This window comes from Lytechinus pictus, chromosome 5 (assembly GCF_037042905.1).
Source record: "Lytechinus pictus isolate F3 Inbred chromosome 5, Lp3.0, whole genome shotgun sequence".
In the NCBI taxonomy this organism is placed as follows: Eukaryota; Metazoa; Echinodermata; class Echinoidea; order Temnopleuroida; family Toxopneustidae; genus Lytechinus; species Lytechinus pictus.
In genome coordinates this window covers 56129577-56149093 of record NC_087249.1, presented here as the reverse complement: position 1 = coordinate 56149093, position 19517 = coordinate 56129577, and the positions used below count along the sequence as shown (strand labels likewise).

General features: G+C 36.7%; 2 protein-coding genes across 5 annotated transcripts; one reads left to right on the top strand and one right to left on the bottom strand.

Moving 5' to 3' along the window:
• Positions 1-267: 267 nt before the first annotated feature.
• Positions 268-9879, bottom strand: LOC135154082 (uncharacterized). Of its 2 annotated transcripts, XR_010293525.1 has the most exons (5): positions 9709-9879; positions 9046-9240; positions 7028-7132; positions 4076-6118; positions 268-3100 (listed from the first exon to the last, which is right to left on the bottom strand). XR_010293525.1 is itself a non-coding variant. In XM_064099281.1 (4 exons), exons 1-4 carry the CDS (start codon positions 9805-9807, stop codon positions 5594-5596), a joined length of 924 nt encoding a protein of 307 aa, XP_063955351.1. In that variant the 5' UTR covers positions 9808-9879; the 3' UTR covers positions 268-5593. The 2 variants fall into 2 exon arrangements, 1 of the variants encoding a protein (XP_063955351.1); XM_064099281.1 differs by having other exon boundaries at positions 268-6118.
• Positions 9880-11282: 1403 nt separating this feature from the next.
• LOC135154081 (putative nuclease HARBI1) lies at positions 11283-19247 on the top strand. 3 transcript variants are annotated; one of them, XM_064099279.1, is made up of 6 exons: positions 11283-11375; positions 14340-14417; positions 14685-14901; positions 17630-17916; positions 18504-18658; positions 19136-19244. In XM_064099279.1, exons 2-5 carry the CDS (start codon positions 14373-14375, stop codon positions 18609-18611), a joined length of 657 nt encoding a protein of 218 aa, XP_063955349.1. In that variant the 5' UTR covers positions 11283-11375; positions 14340-14372; the 3' UTR covers positions 18612-18658; positions 19136-19244. The 3 variants fall into 3 exon arrangements, with proteins under 3 accessions (XP_063955349.1, XP_063955348.1, XP_063955350.1); XM_064099278.1 differs by having other exon boundaries at positions 18504-19246; XM_064099280.1 differs by lacking the exon at positions 11283-11375 and adding an exon at positions 13373-13446 and having other exon boundaries at positions 18504-19247.
• Positions 19248-19517: the final 270 nt, after the last annotated feature.

The window sequence follows — 19517 nt, the reverse complement described above, 5'->3', positions numbered from 1 at the left end:
GTATGACTGTGCAATAACCATGACAACGGGGACTTGAAAACGCCGGGAGAATTGGGAGCAGGCAACTCGGCAAAGTTTGAGTTGGCGCCCGTACATTTGGTAAAAAAAATATTCCGGCGCCCGTATGAACTCTTCGGTGCAGGCCGGGTACCGGCCGAAAAGGACCAAATTTTTTTTCTTATACTCTCCGGCCGGATGCCATACTAGGTTTTCGGTTACCTATAGGTATCAGACAGGTAACTGAAATGCTCTTCATTGAAACGTGCACAATTTATTCAACATGAAATATTTATTCATATAAATTCATACTGTTAACTTTACATTCGTATAAATATGTAACAAACTAATTTGACAAACTACAAGCTGTAACAGGAATATCGATCTATGCTCTTCTCTTAATAATGGAGACTGGCTAAAATAAAGGCGCCAAAGATGAGAAGATATAGAATCATTATTTTTTAGTTTGTTATATATCTTTTAAGCACTCCATAATTTTACTGATGAATAAGCAATAGCGTTTTTTTACTAGCTTGAATATGAACTGGTGTGACGACCTACTATAAGACATGTAACTTGTAAGTTGCTAAAGTTCAAATAACTATAATAATAAGTTTTCATCCGAACTAACATGCATTATGATATAACAATACATCTTCAGCGACAAACATCTTTTAATATAGATATTCATAATAATGCACACATTGAACATACAGATGCTGATATCGTGGTTTAGTCACAGGAGGAGAAGGAGTATAAAGAGAAAGAAGGGGAGGGGAAGGACAAAGAATAAAAAGAAAGAAGATCATCAATTGGAGATGTCTGGATAGCGTTATTCCATAATAACTATATCATGCAACTGAATGACGTCACACCTGGGTCGCCTTGCCCGTTTAGTCTTCCACTATTTTGAATCATGAATTTGAAACACTATTTCTGTAGCCTGGTTTCGTGTCATATCGTATCATCGAATTATCATATTTGCTACGAGTTGTTTTATTTAATAATTCATCGATTTTTTATGATTTTTTTTCCATCCAGGTGAACAATTCATTAAAGGACTTAACAGTCAGTCCGCAGCCCGTCCGAAAGTGCTCTATTTTATTCAGCGGTATGCATAGCCGTCCGTGGTTATGCATACGTAATGAGCTGTGAAGACGAACTTTCCGATCGGTGTTTTTTGCTCTTAGAATCGTTTATTCCTCACAAAATTGGTCTTATTTTATAGATAAAACTTTGAAATTTCTGATCAGCTAAATAAAATGCACATTTAATGTATTTTGAAGACTGATATTTAGCTTAGAAAAAATGATTTTTTTCAAGAAATATATGTGAATAAACAGAGTGCATTTTTGCACCAAAATTACACTTGCGTCAAATTGATATTATAATCAATATAAAGCGTAGACATTCTTCTTTACGACTGAAAAAGAATTATGAAATTTCATGATGTAGCAAAGTCAGGAACCACAAAAAACCACGGCAATGTCCATCGCAAAATGATTGGAATTGCAGTAGAATTGCCGACGCGTTCTGATTGGTCAACAGCGGCGCACAGACTTGCAACATTTCATATAGCTTAAAAAACCCGGAAGTAGTATGGAAGAGATCGATGGCGAATTGCGTAAGCGCATTGTTTTGGCGTGTGCAAGGACCCTGGTTCGAACCCGCCGGACTGTTTTTTTTTTTTTTTTTTTTTTTTTTTGGGGGGGGGGTGATGGGGATATGTTTATGCTTTTTCTTTAAATCATATTCCTTCATCGTTCCTACCCAGCTTTATTCTCTTTTTACTTTCATGTGAAGTTCTATTTAGGCCTGTATTTATTAAATCATGGAGCTATTAATAGCTCTATGATTAATTCTTACTTCTTCTTAATCACTGCTTTTGATTTTCAAGTTCTTGATTACACTTATTTGGGCAGGGGTGGGAAGGGAAGTGAGTTAAAGGTCAAGTGCACATCAACAAAAAATTATTTGAATAAATACAGAAAAATCCCTCTCAAAATTTGTTAATGAAAATTAAAATAAAATATACATGTCATGTACATGTATCAAACAAAAAAATACACAAGAAACTAGAGTGCTTGTGACATAATCGTGTCTGTAATTTGCACATTGACCAAGATGAGCATATAATTGTTTTATAAAATTAGGCAAATTTCTCAATGTCAAAATAGTAATTTTTTAAATTTTGAATCATAGTTTTTATGAAATTTTCTGCAATACTTTATTTTTCTTTAAATTCAAATTAATTTTTTGGTGGGGTGGACTTCTCCTTTACTCTTTGCTTGGAATAGGGAATGCACATTAATATTTATCCACGAACAAAATTGTCTAAACATATGCAAATCCGTAATTGGACACATGCTCACTTTCCTTTCATCCAGGCCACTCCCTCACATCCACCAGGTTTACAGTCTTATAACAAAAATGATGAATTAATTATAATACCATCACACCATAGCTCCATGATCACACAACATTCATACAGTGCTTCACAACAAATATTTAACTTCTGTTCATATATGCAATAATTACTGTGGAAAACAAAAACAAGGCGTAACCACATTCAAATAACGTTTAAAAGGACAAATATATTATACCTTCGAAAAAAAAAATTGTGAACATACATGGCACTTAACCTTCAGCACATTAGATAACATATAACAGAGTTGCTTGAGAACAAAATATGATTATGGGGCATTGCAAGAAACTTATGTTCCATTTCAATTGCAAATCAACTACATGTTTGTGTTTAATCAAAGGACTTACCCTTAATTTTGGAATGTGTGATTGAGTAGAAAGTTTCTTGTAATGCACTATTAGTAACATTAAAAATGTTCTTTGGTTTTGAATTGTGAATTTTTATTTTTGTCAAGCTGTATTCCTGTCCAAGTCAGTATATATTCTTAGTCCTCCCCAAAACTGTGCTCTAATTTTTTTGTTTCCAATATCGATAAAGATAAATTTTCTGTTGTATCAGTCCAAAATTTGCAAACGAAATAAGGGCTTTGTCGAAATCATGGTCTGACCATTATAGTACATGATGGACTCTCCCAGAATGAAGTAGCAAGCAGAGACCAGAGTCAGCAAGTATGCAGATCTGTGTGTAGAAGAGACAAAAAAAGAGAGAAATAGTCTAAATTACTAAATAACCATTCAAAGTATGAATTATGTTACATGTAGTATGTACGTCAATTAAGAGACTATAAACTAAGTTAAGTCTAACTCTAAGTACTGTCTGTGACAGCCACAATTTTTTTTTGAACAAAATAGTTTATAAATACTACTGAGTACGGTAGTACCAGACTTTTTAGTTTGACTTTAAACTGTTTATAGTCTCTAGAGTAGACTGTCTGAGCTAATCATCATTTAATTCTTAACCGCAGCCTGGGCTGGGGAAAAAATCATCATGGGGCTCAACTTCGACTAATTAAGAAAAAAGGTTAACAATTTTCAACATAAATCAAGAAATATCTCAATCTATAATAAAAACTTGATGGAATTCGGAAACCTGATAATCATTGAATAAAACTTTAGAAGGGATCTACTTATCAAGCTTCGTTTATATTTTTTATTATTGAGTCTTAATTAAAAAAAAAAACAAGTCCACCGTCCACAGACACATATAGGGCCTAATGCGAGCCATCTGCCATCATTACAGAAGTTTCAACGTATGGGACCAAAGGCGAAATTCTACCAACCCGCGACGAACGTAATTTTGGCATTATTTCGCGCCATCGTGGAGTGAACGAGAAGGTTACTTCCGGGTAAAACGTAAATTTCTCGATTTTTAGGGTATCATTTTCTCTCAAATCAAAATATAAGGTGAGTTTGCGTCAAGTTGGTTCTGACATATTTTGAACAGTGACTTTTCTTCTTTCTAAAAAATCCTGATCGAAACAATTTGGTTATGTAGCAAAGTCAGGAACCAAAAGTGAAATTCCGACTACAAAATCGCAGTTAAAATATTACTAAAATAAGCATCAATTAAAGAGGTAAAAATGGTAGGTTGAAAATGTCGAAATATGGAAAATTATATACCAAACTGTAGATGAAGGTCTTGAGAATAACTTACCACAATTCGTTTCGACGTAAACTGAAGTTAGCGACCAGTAAAGAGCTATAACTTCAGCCCCTCCAATTCAGTGGGAAAATCTTGCCAAATTGATCGCATGTTTTCCTTCGGAGACCGCTAGAGGGCCGCTGAATAAATTTCCGTGAATATGCTCATTATCGCGCGAGCTGCGGTCTGACTGTTAACGGACATTTTATCCGACAAGTCTTGCTCTATTCGATCATTACCATAGGAATTGAACGTCTCAGCCAATCAAAATCTAGAAAAGTTGTCAGATCCGACAACTTGTCAAATGTAAAATGTTGATGAAACGCGAAGTGACCTTAAGTAGAGAGGGGCGGGGCAGGAGGCGGTGGTCCTCTCTGACTTTTCGAGTGGTAAAAACAACAGAAGAAAAGAAAAGGAAAAAAAGATTATACATTGAAAAAAAGTGTTCTGGTGCATGTGTGTTTCATAAAGCTGTTCGTAACGTACCATCAACTTTACGTTCGACCGTTGACCCTTTCTTATGAACTAAATCAGGATCAATGTAAAAGTGTTGTGTATCATTTAACACAAGAAAGGCTCACCAGTCGATCGTAGAGTCGCTCGTAACTTACGAACAGCTTTGTTAAACACATAGGCCTACCTGGTTCGTGCAACGAGGGTCGGAGCCACAAGGGGGCAGGGGCGTTACCGCTGTGATGATTTTCAAGCAGTGAAAAGTGGGCGGAGAGTGGAGAAGACAGAAATAATAAGGAAGAGTGTAAAAAATATGTCCTGGGGCCCATTTCATAAAGGAGTTGCAACTGTTGTAACTTTTTCATTATGACAACTACCATGAAAACCTTGATTATGACTGAGTGCTGAGGCATGTTGCCATGGTAGTTGCCATCATGGCAAAGTTACAACAGTTGCAAATCCTTTATGAAACGGGCCCCTGGTCCTCTATAATATCCTTAAAATTCAAATAAGAAAGTTACATCAGATTCATAGGCCGTCTTGACCCCCCCCCCCCTTCAACATATCCTGACATCGCCCCTGCGTGTAACTGATACATAATCCATTTATTTTATTTTTGGGGTAAAAGCAAAGAATTAATCTTTGTCCGGTATTCACAAAGGAGGTTTAGTAAGCCCGGGCTAAATTTGAATTTAAACCATGGTTAAATTAGCCCGGTCTAAATCTTAGACAATGGTCTCAGAGCGATTCACCAACGATGGTCTAACTAAACCATGGTTTAAATTTTAAAACATGGTTTAAATAAACTTCCATTGTGAATACCGGCCTGTATGTCTCTTTGCCTCCAACCAAATTACCCCCACCCCACCCCGACCATTCGTCATCAAATTATGTACGAGAGAAATCGTTTGAAAAGTGTGCGTTGTATATAATTTTTTTTGTATATATTAGCATAATATGGCGATGGCGAGAGACGATTTTGTAACACAGGTTAGATTTAAAAACAAAAACAAAGACTACAAAACAATAGGAAGTCATCAATTTCTAGTGTTGAAAAACAAAAGTCACGATCGGAAGTCATTGATTTGCACATGTCCGGGCTTTTTCGTGTCCTTTTGTACTCCTCTGAATATCGATCGTCCGGTCGAAAATGGCGTTGTCGTTATTTTGTGGAGTCCATTCCTTGTTCATGTTTTTGTATACCAGGATAGCGAGTAAAGACGCGTCGTAACGGTGTTCTCCTATCTTCGAGCCTTCAGGAGCAATGCAATGAAGTTTTAACGAACATCTCAACATCGGCTGAACAACGGCGCGCTGTATTACCGAGCCGTTGATGTAAAGTTGTCGATTTGCCGCTGGGTAAGCAGCCTCGTTTTTGGATGCGTAGTATTTCCTTCTGTCAACATCCAAGCTGGCGTACATTTCGGGATGTGTGAAATAGTATTGATGTCTTACTTTAGTGTTGGTTTTCGGATCGAAGCTATGCCAGTGACTCATGTACCCATGGTGACGTGTGGATGCGGGTATTAAATCCTTCAAAGAGGTTTTAAAACGAATAGACGCATCGCCCCAGAAGATGGCACCGAATTCTCTCAATGTAATCTGTGTATGAAAGATGTTTTTTGAAATGTTTTTATTAAGATTTATCAGTGTGAACAGAACATAAATATGGGGTGAAATTATAATTTACGATGCCATATAAAGCTTGCGGTGTCACCATCAATGTTTTCATCATTGTCAGTTTTGTTATATCATAGTATTCCTCATCGTCGTCGTCATCATCATCATCATAATCATCATCATCGTCATCATAATTGTCGTCGTCGTCATCGTCATTGTCGTCGTCATCATCATCACCACCACCACCACCATCATCATCATCATTCTCATCATCATGATCATCATCACCACCACCACCATCTTCAGGCGCGGATTCAGAGTCCGACTTTTACGTGGTTCGAATTTGTCCAAAAAGCTTGACAAGAAAAAAAAGTCATCGCTCATTTTTACGGTTTGCGAAATAAAGGCATTTTAATTAAGGAGTGTACCATTATATTTCATCTTTCGCCACACCTTGGATTTCGCGCCTGGCTCTCATTATCATTATCATTATAAATATCGGTAACCAATTTTTCGAGTAATCAATTAGCATCACCACTGCTGAAATCATTATCATCATCATCATAATCACCACCACTACTACCATCATCATCATCAATATCATCATCATCATCACCACCACCAGCACCATCATCATTACCATCATCATCTTCATCATCATCATCAACATCATCATCATCATCATCATCATTATCATCATTATCGCCATCATCTTCATCATCACCACCACCACCACCACCTTCATCGTCAACACCATCACGACCATCATTTTGTTAATTAACTTGAATAAAACATACCCCCAAAAAACAAAACCACCACAACCACCGCACAATCATCATCATCATCATCATCACTTATCAATATTGAGGTCAGAGAAATCTATATACTTACATCTATTAAGATCGGTTTCCAAGCGTAATTGTGTAGGTTCTTAACGTGATATGGATATGACTGCCAAGGAAATGATCGAAGTTCTACGTTGCACAACTTTTTAACCTGATAAGTTCAACAATTAAGAGATTAAAGAAAGTGAGACAACATGATAATAAAAGGAGGAACCCTGGGCTCCGTTGCAATCCAAGGGAAACAGGTAAATACCATGCATGGCTCCGGGGGGGGGGGGGCACTCGACCAAAAAAGTGGTAGGGGTGTGCCGCGGACGAGACAAAAAACGGGGGCCTTGGAGCGGGCTAATTGTAAAAAGGAGGGTCCTCGGAACGGGCTTCGGAACTACAAATGTTTGTGAAAACGGGGGTCCTTGGAACGGATCGCCAGCGTGTGATGAGTGCGTATGCATCCCTATGGAACGGGCATGCGTGCATGATGCAGCTAGCGCGGCCTCCGCCGGGTGCGCTCGCGCAGAGGCGATGGTCGGACAGCGCTCTGCGGCCGCTTTTCACCAAAATTGCAGCTCCTTGTAGCAGATCAATGCGACCGGAACGGCGTAGCGAAAAATATGCGAAGCTTTGGAGCGGATTTCTTTCTTCTTTTTTCTCGATAAGAAGAAAATGATATGATTTGGAGCGGCTTTCTTTGTTCTTTTTCTCAATAAGACAAAAATGCTATGCCTTGGAACGGAAATTTGAGTGTAAAAATGGGGATCCCCTCCGCGGCACATACCCACTATGCATTATATACTAAGTGCCCTCCCCCCCCCCCCCCCGGGGCATGGCTACGTTGCTCATCAGCCGGTCAGAATCAATGATTTCAATACGGATGGTAATACATCAGTCACATTTGCTCTACGGCGGCCGTACGGCGAGTCGAAAACAACCGTTTTAAAGGGATGGTCCAGGCTGGAGATACATGTATTTCTATCTTAATAAATAGTGTAAAATCCAGAGCAAAATGCTGAAAATTTGATCAAAATCGGATAACAATAACAAAGTTTTTTAATTTGAAAGAATTGCATTATTCCGGTGAGACAGTTCTAGGCACGTCTTTATGAATATTCATTAGGTGGGCTGATGATGTAATATCCCCACTTGTTCTTTTGTATATTATATGAAATTAGGTTTATTCAAAATGTTTCTACCAACAAAAACAATTGGATTGACAACTGATTAAGTGCATTAGTTATTTATTGCATCATAACGGAGACACATCATTTACGTATGTATGAAAACATTAAAAAATATGATTTCATGTAATAACATAAGAAAAAAGAAAGTGGGGATGTGACATCATCAGCCCAACTAATGAATATTCATGACGATGTGCATATCACTGTTTTCACACAATATTTATAAACTATATAATTCAATAACTTTGTTAATTGTTATCCGATTTTGATGAAATTTTCAGCATTTTGCTATGTGAATTTTACTCTACTTACTTAGATATAAATATTTTCAGCCCGGACCATCCCTTTAACTTTTTTTTTGTACCAGCTACATATTGGTGGTTTGAATGAACATGAATAAAACGGCTGTTTTCGACTAGCTCTACAGCCGCCGCCGCTGCGGCTGTAGAGCAAATGATTCTGAGGTATAACGTAACTACAAAATCAGGGAGTTTCCGCAACCACTACTTAGACGCTTTCTGGAACGCAGAGAATCTATTGTCAAAAAGCCCTTCGTAACAAAGAAGTCTCTGTGGAAAATCGGTGAATCAAAACAGCAGCAGTTTCGTCAGACCTGGACTCTGGAAAAACGACATATTTGCCATTTCTCGTCACCTCCGAATCTTCATTCATTTATCAATAAATTAATTTGTTTTAATTTTATTTATATATATTTATTCATTCATTCATTCTTGTTTGGTTGTTTGTTTATTTATTTATTTAATTTACTTATTCACTTATTTATTAATTCATTGATGCTTTAATGAATTCATTCATTTATAAATGGGGGGATGTCTAAAAAATGCAGAGCTGTAAATGGCCCGTATTGTACAAGAATATATCCTACCTTAGGTATAACTGATTCTTTTATTCCGAGATCGTAGATGATTATCTTTTTATCAGGCATGTATTTCTGAGCACTGGCGATGAAGGATAATGCCTCGAGATAATGGTTTTGGGAGAAGGCAGAAACGATTGCTATCCTCTGATATAATTCGTTGATAGAGGGCGTGTGTTCTTCCAAATCAATAGGTAAATTAAGCTGGATATATGATAAGAGGGAAAATAATACGAGATAAAAAGAAATTGGTATATTAAGTTTTAGTTATTGTTTAGTTATGACAAGTTTCATTTACAAATGCACTGTAAATGAAATGAAAACATGTTTCTATAAAGAACGCATTCTGCACAACACAATAGTATACTTCTTTTTTTTTTTGGGGGGGGGGGGGGGTAGGTGTATGGGAGGACATGACATTTTTTTGTGATTTGTACTTTGGGTTTTACCCAATAGTTGTACTTAGGTTGAAGGTGGAAACGTGAATCATCTTGCTAAAATATGTCATTTCGGCCATTGTGATATAAAATGGAAATGATTTTGAATTTTGTTTCAAAATTATTTACTATTTGGAAATAAAGTATATCTATCAATTTATCCTGATAATAAGGAAAAAGAACGCATGCACAAAGAACCGAAACTTTCAACTCTCGATATGATTTTCCTAATTACCGTGAAGTTCACCGCTCCAGCATTATTCAAATCTCTCCGTGCATCGTTGGTATCGTTACCATGGAGACGATCGTCTGTTTCAAGCAGACCCGTTTCCATGATAGTAGTATGTATAGTAGATTTCTGGTGCTCTGTCGATTTTATTTCGATGGCGTGTGAAGTACGAACTATTGTTACTGTAGAGGAATAGAGAATTGCTAATGATGTTATAGAAGATGATGATACTACAACTTTTACATTTACTTCCAATTTTACTACTTCTACTACTACTACAACTACCACCACCACCACTTCTACACTGTTAAAAATTGCCGTAATTTTACGGACAAAATTTAACAGAAATCGTCCGTAAACGATAAAATACGGAATAAAATTGTAAATTTACGGATTTCTACAGAAAATCCGTAAAAATTACATAATAATCAGGTAAATGATCAAATTTACAGACGTTTTCTGTAATTGTACAGAAGATCATTATTGAAAGGAGACGTTTACGATACATCTTGTAAATTTACTGTAAAGTAGATGTAAGTTTACGGATAAGATTTAACAGATTAATTTGTATTACGTGTAAAGTGCAATTTCTACGGAAAAATTTGTAAAATTTACTGAAAAATCAGGTTAATGATACATTTTCTGACGTTGTCCGTAATTGTAGTGAAGATCATTCTTGAAAGGAGACGTTTAGTGGTTTACGGTACAAATCTTTGTAAATTTACTAGAAAGTAGCTGTAAGTTTACGGACAAGATTGAACAGATTAATTTGTAATACGTGTAAAGTGCAATTTCTACGGAAAATTTGTAAAAATTACATAAAAATCAGGTAAATGATCAATTTTACAAACGTTTTGATCCGTATAATTGTACAGAAGATCATTATTGAAAGGAGACGTTTACAGTACATCTTGTAAATTTACTGTAAAGTAGATGTAAGTTTACGGACAACGTCAGAAAATTTATCATTAACCTGATTTTTCTGTAAATTTTACAAATTTCCGTAGAAATTCCACTTTACACATGTTACAAATAAATCTGTTTATCTTATCCGTAAACTTGAAAGGAGATATATTTAGTGGTTTACTGTACAAATCTTTGTAAATTTACTAGAAAGTAGCTGTAAATTTACGGACAAGATTTAACAGATAAAGTGCAATTTATACGGAAACTTTGTAGAATTTACAGAAAAATCAGGTTAATGATAAATTTACTGACGTTGTCCGTAATTGTAGTGAAGATCATTATTGAAAGGAGACGTTTACGATACATCTTGTAAATTTATTGTAAAGTAGATGTAAGTTTATGGACAAGATTAACAGATTAATTTGTAATATGTGTAAAGTGCAATTTCTTGGAAAATTTGTAAAATTTACAGAAAAATCAGGTTATAATGGTAAATTTACTGACGTAAGGAGACGTTTACGATACATCTTTGTAAATTTACTGTAAAGTAGATGTAAGTTTACAGACACGATTTAACAGATTAATTCGTAATATGTGCAAAGTGCAATTTCTACGGAAGCTTTGTAAAATTTACAGAAAAATCAAGTTAATGATAAGTTTTCTTTTTCGAGCATGCGCACTTGAGAAGTTTGTGAAAAGCCCGCGAAGCAAAGAGAATTTTCCTTGATGTCTTGGATGTGTCAAGTGATCTTCTTGATCAGAAATTCGTAAGTATTTTGCTTTGAATTCGTAAAAGAAATTTCTGCTGTGCTTCTCTGGAATATATTGATACGTTTTATGCAGTTATATGAAATTAATAGTGTTGGTTTTCATGATTACGAACAAGGTTTTGGCATTGACAAGTCCAGACGATGCAATGTATCGTCGCGTACGCGCTGCTACAGTCCCATTGGTGCATTTGAGTGTTGGATATTTTGACACTGTGGTTGAACGAATTGAATCGAAGGTGCGAAGCCGTGGGCCAAGCTTGTTTTATGAGCTTCACAAGGATATTTATATTATGATGCCATTTATATATTCATTTGTATCTTCATTTGTAAATGTCAAGATGAAAATATAAACCTCAAAATATTAAATTTGTGCAATTAAACTTATTTAAAGGGGTGGATTAGATTAGATCTAAATCAAATCAATGACAATGTCAATGGGTGATTTCAAGTACGGTGTTGAAATCTGGTGTTGGTGTTGGGATTGACCTCGGAAAATATGACGTATTTCCGGCAGTTCGTGTTGAATGTCGTCTGCTGAACCCAGCACTGCGGCTGGTGTTGACGATCTACGTGCAATTTCCCCATTCACCAACACCAACCCCCAGGGATTGGGAAAATCATGGTTTCAAGTTCGGTGTTGGTGTTGGCAATCTCAAGCTCGTGAACAGGCGGCAAACACGATGAAACATCCCCGTAAAATTAGCTTTTACAGTTAAGATGAGCTAGTACTAGTACTAGTAGAACAAATCATTTGAGCTGTAGCTGTAGGGGCCTATATATTTTGATAAAGAATAATGTTCACTCTTTCGAATTCTTGAATTAATTAAAACATTGGTAGGATGGGGGGTTGGGTGTCCGGACACGTAACAGAAATGAAGCCTTGTTTTTATCTCAGGAATAAACCAAAAATATAGGTTGAATAGTTTTTTTTTCACCATCAATATTTGTTCTTTATAATATTTTCTTATATTCTGTGCTAAAAAGAATTAAAGACATTGCTTGTAAACTTTTCAAAATTGAGAGTAAAAGTCATGTGTCCGGACACCCAACCCGTCCGGACACACAACCACTGGGTATACATGTATTCTGTACGATGAGAATTTAATGCATTTCTTTCCGATTTCATTTTCGTCGTCGAGACTTCTCGCGTGAAGTTGAGATGATTTAGCAGCGCAGCGCAGAGGCGTGACGTCATGTGCTATCGATAACGCAATTGGTATCATTCCTCTGAACCCAGTCCCAGCTCGGTGTTGGAGCTCGGTTCAGCGGCCTTTTTACGCTCTCAACACCAACACCGAACTTGAAATCACCCAATGTCAACTACAGTTAGTTAGATCTAGTATACCTCGAGCGAAGTTCGTGCAGGCTCCACTCCACTTCACTACCGCTACACTACACTCCACCTACCCAAACTTCGGGACGGTGATCTCGATCGGATATTCCGAGTGACAAAGGTGGGGTGGCCGATGGAAATGTTATTTATTGTAAAAATCATAACAAAAAATATAAAGAGAAAGAAAAATGGCTTAATTTCTTACTCTTCACCCGTATTTCACTCCGTGTCCATCCTCTGGTTATCCTCTAAATTGTTGATTTTGAGCCAGTATCTATTTCCTCACACGTCACTATTCATGGCCGATTTAAAAACATCGCATGCGATCGGTCGCAGGTCAAACAGCATAAATATTTATATTATTATTGAATGGTTCAGAAAATACCAAAAATATTCTACGAGTATGGGAAAATGTTTTTTTTCCTCATTTTATTTTTTTCTATATTTTTTACAATAAATAACATTTCCATCCCACCTTTGTCACTAGCGGTAGTGAAGTGGAGTGGAGCCTGCACGAACTTCGCTCGAGGTAGATCTAGTAATGACTTAGTGCTGGCTAGCGACCGACGGGTTTCCATTCTCAGCCATTCACTGATAATTCAGTTAAGACAGTGTGTTCCATGTGTGTATGTGTGATGCGAAGCTACCTCAGCTCAAGCGATGTAGACAACCTTGTTGGAGCGTACAGTGTAGCGGTAGTGAAGTGGAGTGGAGCCTGCACGAACATCGCTTTAGGTAATGCGAAGCGTGCTGTACATGTGTCCTCTGGACGTGTGGGCATGGGTTTAGTGACAGTGTGCATGTGATTGTGAAGGGTTGAAACCCCGGGTTGAAGTTTCTTACTGCTCTGTGGGTTTATCTATAATTAAATGATTCTCTTTTCAAGCTTAAATTTTTATAATGATGATTGCTACATTCCAATTATTTGATTAAATTGTTTGTTTTAGAACAGGTCTTTTATTTTGTCCTCAGTCTATTTCTCCCATTACATATCAATTAAAGAGAGTCTTCACTTGTGTTTCATTAAATTATTATACAATGTCCACTGTAATGAAAATGGAAACATGCCGGTCAAATGAAAGTGCAATATAAGTGGAAACATGCTGGTCTATTGACTATATGTTGACCATATAGTAGAAAGCAAAATTTGTTCTCAGCTGTAATTATTCTTCTATGGGAACTTGCTTCTCATAGATCAAATAAAATTTCCGAAGACCCCATATAATTTTGTACTATTTGGTGCATTTAAAGAGGAGAAAGAAATGCTTTTTTTTTTTCAATTTGCCTTAATTGCATTTAAAAATATACCTTTCTTTTGCTTTCGGCACAGGCCAATTTTTAGAGGCTGAAATATTAAAGAGTTGATTACTTAAATTTCGTTCTAAAATCTTTTTCATATCACTTGCAAATAGAGAAAATATAGCGCCCCCCCCAAAAAAAAAATTAATTTTTAAAGGCATCTCGCACAAATGATTACAATGTTTTTGTTTTATTTATCATTCACTATGAGATCTGTATAAAGTGATAAACCAATGAATTATTTTTATATGTATATGTTTCCAATTATTTGCCTACCGGTATTTATTAAAAAATAATGTCTGTGTTGTTATTTGACAATTGTTTCACAGAATTACGTCGTCGGTTGACATCTACCTATACCCATGGATTATCTCCATCACCTTCACAACCTTGAATTGCTAAGAGAGGTATGATTGATAAATTTGGTTTACATTGTTTTAATTTGTTTAAAAGTATTATTGAAATGATTTGATGAGATAACAAAAATGAAAACTTGAAATAACATTTTGAATGTAATTTTTGTTAATCTTGGGAAGACAATTAAGATTGCAGTTATTATGTTAGTAGATGTGTAATCAAATCTACATGCACATGTTCACTGTTTGGAACGTTTATAAAGATCACAAAATAAAAGAATTAAAAATAATATTCAACTCTTCTGCATACATGTACAGCTACCTTTGCCAAGACCACGTCGTGGGCTACGGGATGCTAGAAATCCATCGGAATCGTACGAGGATGGGCCATTTCAAGATCGGTATCGACTGTCAAAAGAAACCGTCATTTACATCATCAACATGCTGGAAGCCGAATTGAAGAGGGACACACAGAGGAATGATCCACTTCCCGTTTATTTGCAGGTGTTGACGGCTCTCCGTTTTCATGCAGTGGGTGAGTAATTGAATTAAATGATTATTGAATGTTTCTGGGCACTGTTAAATCTATTTGACTGAGGTTGTTTCTATTAATTTTAGGACTCAAGACAAAGTTGATGATGATGACAATATCTAGAAATCAGAGAGGGATCACATAAGTAAGAGTATCATTTAAGCAAACAGTCAAGTACCTATGAATTGCATGCTTAAAAATTCCAAAACTACCACAGCAGGAGTGAAGCTCTGCTGTTTCTGCTGTTAGAACTGTTATGTCAGGTTAGAGTTATAAATTCGTCATTAACCCTAAATTGGCAGATCACCCCCACCCCCCCCCCGAACTTGGCTGTGTTGCGATGAAAAGCTATGAAATTTGGCACATAGATAACAACTCGAGATGAACATACACACAAAAAACTAGAGCTGCAATCGTATCAGAACAATGTGCATGCATTGACGCCTGTGATTTTATGGAGGGCAAGAAACAGAAGGAGATAAAGAGAAAACTCCTGAGGATATACATTTTCAAAATATTAAGAGGGCGCTATTTTTATAGGCAATGGTCACTGATGCGTAAAAAAAACATTTTGCATATGAGGGATGATGCCATTAGCAAACCCTAAAAAAGTGATACCAAGATAAATGGAAACAAGGAAGTGATGGCCATTTTACTGTTTTCCAACTTTTTAATAGAGAGCGCTATTTCTTAAAGGTAATGGTCACTGATGTGCGTAAAAAAACATGGATTATGAGGGATGATGCCATAAGCATACCCTGAAAATATGAGACCGAAATAAATGAAAACTAGGAACTTATCGTCATGGCCATTATAATATTTCTTTAGTTTGCAATAGAGGGCGCTATTTTTGAAGATAATGGTCATTGATGTGTGAAATGAAAAAAAAAACAATTGAATTTGGACTATCATAAGTCAACCCTGAAAATATGAAACTGAAATAAATGAAAACAAGTAAGTGATGGCCATTTTACTATTTTTCCACTTTGCAATAGAGGGCGCTATTTCTAAAGGTAATGGTCACTGATGCGTAAAAACAGATGAATAAGGAAGCATGTTCCCAAATCAGACCAAAATGAATAAAAACAAGGAAGTTACGGCCATTTTATGATTTTCCTACTTTACATTTCAATAAATATTAATTTTTTAAATGTACATTACGTCAAACCCCCGTTTGGAGAAAGACCGCAGTTCAGATTGCAAACTGCGGTTCTATACCCCATTTTGCGTTTGTAAATCCCAAAATCATTTCCAAGCCCAGGGGGCCGTTTCATAAAGCTGCTCGTAAGTTAAGAGCGACTTTAAGAACGACTGGTGATCCTTTCTCGCGCACTAGATCTTCGCAAATGGTGTGTACCATTTACCGCAAGACAGGATCACCAGTCGCTTTTTATTTACGAACAGCTTTATGAAACACCCGCCTGATCAATCCCGCTAGGCCAGGTAATCCCCGCTGTCTCAATTTTACCTCCACAGGCCAGATTATGAGCGTTGAGCCAAGGACGAAATGATAAACAACAGCTGTGCTATTACGTAAGACTTCTCTGCCTGTAGTAGGACCTTCGGAATGAAATTATTGTATTCGATATTTAATCACGTTTTCAAATGCATATTGTATTCAGAAAGCCAATGTTAGTCCATTTTCAAGTTCGAACGAAGAAAATCGACCTCGAAATAAGGAAAGTAAGTGAATTAAAATGACGGCATGCTTTGCTCGGGCTCTTGTGTTATCTTCGGACAAGAAACAGGTGTTTTGATACTTAAATTGCTTGCTTGGGGCAGTTATGGTTTGTCGTACTTGGAGAAGAGAATTGATTGAGGGAATCTGGGGTATAGTGTTTTCAAATGAAAGGTTTTCGTCATGAGACTATTTCGGATTTGAATTAAGGGCATGAAGACGGCATTTTCAAGGGCAAGTCATATTTTCATATGAAGAGCAACTCTTAAACAATCTACAGCAATTTGTTAGAAGTGTGTAGCATGCAGGATAAGAGAGTAAGGATGGGATTAGGAATAGTATGCAAATGGACTAGAAATTTACAAAATGGCGCCTGGATGGTCATGCATTGCCCCTGTCCGTCCGCCCCCCCCCCACTTGGTTTCCGCGCAATAAGTAAAAAAATATGTAATGGATAAAAAAAATTTGGTGTGTAGGTATAGGACACCAAAATACAGGCTCAGTTCGAATTCGGAGTCCGCAGGTCAAAGGTCACAGCTCATTAGATATGCGAGTTGGTTTCCACATGATTATCATAAGTTCCAAATGAATATTTAGAAATGTTTTTTTATTTGAATTATAATCATGTGAATGATCACACATAGACATCTACTATGTATGGGAAATACCATGTATGTTGTGCGCCATGTTATATAGTGGTACACTTTGGGGGTACTGACCAATTTTTTTGAACTTTTATCAATAGATGTGCAAAAACATCAAGGTAAAAAGTCAAAAGCATGGGGCAGAAAATAAACATTATTCAATAGCTGTTTTTGAAGTCAGTACTGCTGCTATATCGAATCGCGTATGATGGCGACACTGCAAGAGGCCTTCCACTTGTTAAAATGAATTGCAGAAAATTGTCTGATATTTGTAAAAGATGAATATTCTTATGAAATATGGGCTTAATTTTTTTTATCATCAGAAGTATCATCTGTATGTGTAATGAAATGTTTTAAAATTACCTCGAAACAATGACCTATCAACCATATGGTTTGTTTGATTTTACAGGATCATTTCAAAAGATGCATGGTGATGAGGCAGCAATATCACAGTCATCAACGTGTCGAATCATCAAAGATGTGTCAGAAGCTATAGCAAGAAGGAAAAGGCAATACATGAAGTTTCCTTCGACAAGAGAAGAAGTTGAAGCAACTCAGCGACAGTTCTTCCAGTACTGCAGATTTCCAGGAGTGATAGGTGCAATTGATGGGACACATGTCTACATCAGGAGCCCTGGTGGGGATCAGGCAATATACTTCCTCAACAGGAAGAATAGATACTCGATCAATGTTCAGGTTAGATTAATTATACCCTTTCTTAGGCCCTTTTCACAATTAGTGCTGAGACTGCTTGCAACCTTTGTGATTGTGTGCGACATATATTGTGATCAAATGATTGCAATTGCTAATACAAGCAAATGTGAAAGCCACTTAAATTACTATAACTAGAACAATGTACTATTTTGTATAAAGTTTGGCAAAAAAAAAAGAATGTGACATTAATTTTCTTTCCTAGGATTTCCTATCACTTCAGTTTCATTTATAGTAATTATTCGATTCGTATTTGATTGGGCAATTTTTAAAATGAGTAGTTAATTCTGTAGCATATATATATATTTTTTTTTGGTGCAAGTACTGAGCAATTGAAGCAGTGGAAGGGTGGGGTGATTGTTGGATAAATCAACCTAACATGGAAAGCACACCAATAATTTTTATGTGCATGCATGTTAAAATTGCATTCCAAATATGTGATAAACTTGCAAAACTCAATTGTTGTGTGCTCCCATTGGATGTCCCAAAGAAAATTGAAAATTAAGTGCCCAGAACGATATAGAGACAGTTATGAATGTAAGATTTGATATTCCTCTTTTGTTATCTGCTAGGTTGTTTGTGATCAGGCTGGGAAAATAACAAGCATCGTTGCCAGATGGCCTGGCAGCACACCTAACTCCGCAACCGTAAGTCACTTTTCAACCAAACTTGGATGGTAGATGTACTTAGGCGACCTGCATATTATGCTGCAGTCGGAGGTCACATGGTAAGGTCAAAGTGTTCAAAGTTTTTGTAGAAATGTACCAAACCCGACGGTGCTCTCACTCCATGATGTGTCACTGCATCGTAGCAATCCAGTCGGATTTGAAATGGTCTACACATGTTGAATATATGGTCAAGAGCGCAAATAGTCGTTTATATGTTCTTCGCACTTTGAAATATCATAGTCTGTAATTTCAGGACCTTATAGTTGTATATACTAGTTTCGTGAGAACAGTTGTTGAATATGCTGTACCTGTATGGTCAGGAGCACTAACAAAACAACAAGTACAAGTCATCAAACGTATTCAGAAACGTGCCCTTAGAATCATTTTTGGAGCAGCATATTCTTCATATGAGCATGCTTTACTCCAGTCAGAACTGATGTCTCTTGAAGATAGATGGATCAAACTCTTTGTCTTGCGTTTGCGAAGTCTATGCAAATCCCAACGTCTAAACTGTATCACCTTCTACCTCAAAATAGGACTTGTCAATATCAGACTAGAAGCTTGGCCGGAACAGTAGAGATGCGATGTCGAACTTCACGATATAGAAATAGCCCCTTGCCCTCGTTGATTTGGCACCTTAAAGAGAAATTCCAGTAGTTGCAGTAACCACTGATTTCATGAGAAAGTCTGTAAAACAAGGCTTAATTGTCAGTATATCATCGAGGATCTAGATCTGGTACAGTTACATAAACTGAACTTTGTGAAATCTTGAAATCTACGCTGAAAAATGTTCAGGCTGAAGATCCCCAACACAGATAAGCGCACGTGGGACAGTGTATAATTATTGCTTCGAATGTCGGTAATGATTATGTCGGGCCCGACGCTCTACCCGAATCCTGTGCTTATTTGCTGATTTCT